At 40.9% G+C, this 6000-nt stretch overlaps 1 protein-coding gene across 1 annotated transcript in view; it reads right to left on the reverse strand.

Annotated features, from left to right (window-relative positions):
* The window catches only part of sptlc2b (serine palmitoyltransferase, long chain base subunit 2b), a 31859-nt gene extending 26999 nt beyond the window's left edge, over positions 1-4860 (reverse strand). The window contains exon 1 of the mRNA XM_084083111.1: positions 4595-4860. Coding sequence (XP_083939237.1) covers positions 4595-4753 — 159 coding nt within the window. The 5' untranslated portion in view covers positions 4754-4860. The remainder of the gene's footprint in view (positions 1-4594) is intronic.
* Positions 4861-6000: the final 1140 nt, after the last annotated feature.

Here is a 6000-nt window from a genome sequence, read left to right on the forward strand (position 1 = left end):
ACTTTTATACCACCAGAATTCTAGGCTGCAAAGAGAGCCATGTCATGTCAGTACAGCCATACCAATGCTGAGCAGAGTGACAAGTGTTACATTTAACGGGTGTGAAACTCAAGTGGTTCACTCATCTGTCACATGCTCACCTGTTTAAGGTACCAAAGGTGTTCCATTCAATCCATGGAAACCTAATCTAGCACCTGGCACACTGCCTACTAGTGCCTACTATAAGTGATGAAGCTACATTGATAAAAATAAGTAAACAAGTCATCTGCCGGCTAATTGCCTCTCCTGTGCACGTCTTCATCGAGGCGTTATTGATTGTGTTGTCATGGCTGGGAACTGTAACATCTTTCTTATCTCGACAAAGTCCCTGTATGATATGTGTCAACATAGGGAAAGTTATTCACCTTTGCTTCTATTATTCCTTTTGACTACCTAGTTCCTATGGGCCTATACTATAGGCATTAATTCAGCAAACTGTAATACTTTTACCAATAAGCACTGAAGCAGAACTTGTTTCGCCTTTTGAGCTAGGGGCCATAGACCCAGGAATACATTTAGTTCCACTCAGGGAATCAGGTTCATTATAAAAGGAGTAAAAATAACTGAAACAGTTGCATAGACAGAAACAGGCCAGCAATTATACTGAAGAACAGTACTTTCCAAAACCCAAATATGAGTGCTACTAACTAGACCACTATCTCAATGGACATTATATACACACTGGATATGTGTCGAGAGACGAGAGTCTTGTCAATTCCGTTAATCAAATCACTGGACTACAAACGTTTTATTGTCTAATATAGTTTTAGAATTCAGTTGAAACAACATCAATATCAACCATACCAACGCAACCTCAACATTACACATCAAAAAGTATAGTCTGTAGTTGCGTGACTCCCGCCCTCCCCAAAAAGGATCTACCGTACAAGCTAACAACATATCGCTATCATCCATGACATCATCAAATCTGCGACCCCTCGTTTTAGTTTTGTCTTAAGTCAACAGACATGTTGAGACAAAAACAAACCAGTTCGTTAAATATTTAGCACATTTTGCCAAACTAGGAAAGTGTCACTTGCCTTCTGTCTGACAGAATAACATTTGGAAGGCCTACAAATGAATTTAATGTGTTTAATGATGGCCAAAATGTATTTAACATTCGCCAACTTCATTCATTCAAGTTAAGACATAAAGAGCAATACTGTTCTGTGAAGAATATATTGACGTCTTGTCTTCCCACCAAACAATTGAAAAGTATCGATAGTGGTATCAAGGATCGATAAAAGGTATCAATAATATTAACAATATCCATCCCTACTTATTACACGGCTACTTAGAAATAATCAGAAGGTCACTGGTCCCCCCCCCCCTCAGTCTGGCCAGTATACCAGTGTCTCTGAGCAAGACACTTAACCCCTAATAGCACAGAATGGTACTCTGTGGTCAGATTAAAGTAAACGTTTGACTTGCTTAGTTTTCACTGTTGCTACACTTAAAATATAAAACAAGTGTGCGAACCCATAGTCCTATTGTTTAGACTATTGTATCGCTATTTAGATTTGGCATAAATATCGAGGTACCCCCCCCCACCCACCCACCCCCAATAGTTTCAGAAAATGCTGTGTGGAACACTGGAATGCCGTGATTGGCCAATCAGAATTGAGCGGCGTAATATGAGCCGTTATCAACCCCCACAACCTAGGTGTCCGTTTCTGTGCCTCCCTAGACAGGACAGACTGACATGTCTTCCAGCTTTGCCCTCTAACTTTGGCCACATTGGAAAGAATGAGCGTAAATGAACAGCCACAGCACCTGATGCAAATGCACCCATTATTTACAACGGCTATAACCATACTGAAGGCGTCAAGTAGATGCACCAATGTATATATTACATCAAGGCATTTACGAATTCAAACTTGTATTGCTGTATGTAAAGTTTGAGTGTTAACAAGTGGCCTAACTTAACACCCATCATTTCTTAGGGGCATTGACATCAGTTTGGAACTTCACAGCGTTGATTGGGAGAGTGGGGGGGGGATTCTTGTTTACAATCTTTAAGCTACAGTGGCGCATTCGGAAATACGCTCTGACAGCGCCGGACATTCAGAGCGCTCGGAGCGTCGCCATTCAAAGATGTATGATGCTGCATTCTGGGAGCACTCAGAGCGCACACTGATCATTTCGAGTGAAAAGCTGGGTTGTCAGGGCATCTGAACGGTAACAGGATAGGTGGGCACTAGGGGCATCTGGGCACCTCGATGTAAAATTGTCAGTTTTTTCCAAAATGTTAAAAAATGTAACACTGTTATAAATGTTTTTAAGTAAAGTAAAGTAGCCTATACATGATTAGAACATGTTTAAACATTTGACAATTAAATGAATTACAAATTGCTACAAAACCTGTATATCCAGTTATGTTGGGGCAGAAACAAGAAGTTGAAGGATACAATTAAGTCTGATAATGATATACCGTGCATGTTCACATCATGTATACTTTACATTACTTAACTTTTTGAAATATTTCATTTTTTAAGATTTTGAACAAAATAGCCAATTTTACATCAAGGTGCCTATGTCCCTAGTGCTCACCACCTATCCTGTATCCATCTGAACAATGGTGACAACAGTGACGGCGTTGCAAAATGTGATGGCTGGAGCTTGTTTGGTACATCTATTAATAATCATGTTTGTACTTTATACATGAGATTAATCATTAATAATTAATGTTCAATTGAATGAATTACTTAAAGATGATCTACTCTGGCCATTTGTAAATTAACTGATATCAGAGCGCTCAAATCAAAGCAGATTCTCAGAGCATATTTCTTCGGAAACATTGTGTGCTCATGCCATGTGTGGAAAGTACAATAAATATAAAATAAATAAAGAATATTGACCGATACATCGCTATCAGAATTCCGGCATTCCCGCTCCCAATAATCATGCATCAGTCGGGCTCTACAAGAAAACATCAAAAGATGTTTGCATCTCCTGGTGTTTCTGCAATGAATTCCAGGCTGGGGAGAAGAACCACACCCTCTCTCTCCCAACCAAAAGACATTCCTCTCCCTGCAGAGAGAAACGTAGGAGTAGACCTTCTGTCCTCCCCTCCCAGGAGACAGAGCAACTCCTCTGGTTACATTACACAAGGGGATATTCTCCATGCTAGTGTGACTGTAAACAGAGACCAGCCCCTTTATACACACACACACACACACACACACACACACACACACACACACACACACACACACACACACACACACACACACACTATGCAAAATAACAACAAGGTGTAGGATTACCAGCACCTTGCCACTACAATCATCCCTGATCAGGTAGCATGCACCTGTGTGCAGTTCATGAGTTTGCAGTGAAACGAAAAACTGTATGCATGATAAGAACTGGAGGGCAATATGAGTGTGAACAACTGAACATTATGTTTACAAGCACAGTCAGGTAAGCTTAGATAGTACATGAAGCATGGCGCACACACACACGTCAAAACACTACAGAGTTGTAGCCTTGGATCAAGTCTATCATAGATGTATTTTATCGATTTTGGCATAAATGTCATAAATAAATACATCTATGGTAGTCTTGATCCAAAGCTAGACGTGTTGTATGAAATGGTTAAAAACGAATACTTGGCTTGTGTAATATATTTCAGTACTAATTTAAGTAAGGGATATAGCCATGCTAGCTAGATGGCTATAATTTTCCGTTAGAGTAGATTTTGTACGTGTAGTCAAAGAGTTGTTAATGCAAACTAACGTCCCATAATGTACACTTTTAAGTGGGAAGACTCAGAGTTGCCACTAGCTCTGTAAACAAAAACAAAAGCTCATCTAAAATGTTATGTTAGACCCCGAAAGGAAATGGGGGAAACTTATCCAATGTATTCACGTGGTTGAATAAAAATATGTCCTTATTTCATTTTCTACAAACCAGTGGTGGAAAGTAACTAAGTACATTTACTCAAGTAATGTATTTAAGGACAATTTTGAGGTATTTTTACTTTACTGGTGTATTTCCAGTTTTCAGTACTTTTACTTCTAATCCACTACATCTCAGAGGCAAATGTTGTACTTTTACTCCACTACAATTATTTGACAACTTTAGTTACTACTGGTTACTTTGTAGATTTTGATAAACATGACAAAACATACATTAACCAGTTCAGCACTATTTAAACTTTGGCTATTTGAAAAGCCTAACTACAAGATCACAACATTGTGAGCGTGTAGCTCTGCTATTTTCAAAAGATTTTTTTATACATTTGAAAACTTGTGAAATGGGACATTCTGTATAATGAGTGGATACTTTCTACTTTTGGTACTTTAAGTACATTTTGATACCAATACTTCTATACTTTTATTCAAGTGAATTTTGAATTCCAATCCGCACTCTTATTTGTAAGAGTATTTCTACATTGCGGGTATTGGTACTTGTACTTAAGTAACAAAACGTGAGTACTTCTTCCACCGCTGTTTACCAACAGACCCGTTGTCTCTCTGCTGTTGGCCCTTCCCTCCCCTCGGGGTCTAACGGTACTACTAGCGGTGTTCAGCCGGCTGTGTGCCGGGGGCCTCACCTTCTCCCTCGGGCGGCGATACTTCTGCGACTGCCGTCGTTGGAACAGACAGTGGTTCTTCACGAAGCCATTTTTACTCGGCAGCTTGCCGTTGGAGGTGGTCCGCGGCTGACAGGCGTCTCCGTTCAGCAGCTTGTTCGCCAAGGAGCTTTCCGTCATGTTGGTCGGCCAAAAGTGCCCGGAATATGAAGGGTTTCAGCCGGTGAGGTACTACGGTAAGTTTCGGTGGTTCTGAAGTCATGTATGAAGCTGATGCTGTGAGAGGAGAGAAGCACAACGAGACGCCCACTCTGCGTCTGCGCTACGCAACCGGCGTTGCCAGGTTGTGTGAGAGAAATAAGCAAGCCGCCAGCCGGGGTCTATGAAAACAAGCCCAAAAGAAGCGAGCCCTTCGCCCTTTCAACACGTTGTGGCTTTTTTTAAAAACCTTGGGGGAAAAAGTGTAAAATATGGAATAATTTTGAAACATGATTGTAACAACTCAATTACACAAATCTGGTGTGGGTGTCCCTGTCCCTGGAACAAAATATTTTCAGATGGGAGTCCGCGGACAAATACATATTCATTTGGGGGTCCCTGATTATCTGATATTAAAATGTTTGAGAACCACTGGTTTCAACCAAAATTAAAAAAAATACATTGAAAGCAAGCGCAAAGCAACTACACTTTAGAAACAAGCCCAAATAAGCAACTACACTTTAGAAACAAACCCAAATCTTTAGAAACAAACCCAAATAAGCAGGTACACTTTAGAAACAAACCCAAATAAGCAAAGTACACTTTAGAAACAAACCCAAATAAGCAGCTACACTTTAGAAACAAGCCCAAATAAGCAGCTAAACTTTATAAACAAGCCCAAATAAGCAACTACACTTTAGAAACAAGCAACAACAAAAAAACGCAACCCGTAACTACCAATATTTGCAATTTGAGCAACTTTACAGAATAAGAAGCCCAAAGTCGCTTATAATAAGCGGACATGGCAACCCTGTACGCAACGCGAGTTTGCCGGAAACTCCACGCCCCTGGTGTTGCATCCCATAGCCTGGAGGGGATGTTCACCTGTGATTGGCTAGTATGCTGTCACAACAACCAGCGTGATAACCACGCCACACGCTCAGCGGTTGCCTGACAACCAACCAACTGGCCAATCAAAGCGCAACCATCACTCCGGGCAATGTGATCTATTATGGACTACACTTTTTAACACTACACTGTTTAATTGACGTCATTTATTATTCCGTATTGGGGGAGGTCCTAAAATCCCACCCAATGTAAATAACCCATAATAACCTTTGTATGGGCGTAAACTGGGTGCCCCCCCTTTCCAGTGACGTCGTCACTCACCTCACCTGTGTGTGCGTGTGTGCGTGCGTGTGCGTGTGCGTGTGTGTGTGTGTGTGTGT

This window comes from Gymnoscopelus microlampas (assembly GCF_963454915.1).
Source record: "Gymnoscopelus microlampas genome assembly, chromosome: 16".
NCBI classification, from domain to species: domain Eukaryota; kingdom Metazoa; phylum Chordata; class Actinopteri; order Myctophiformes; family Myctophidae; genus Gymnoscopelus; species Gymnoscopelus microlampas.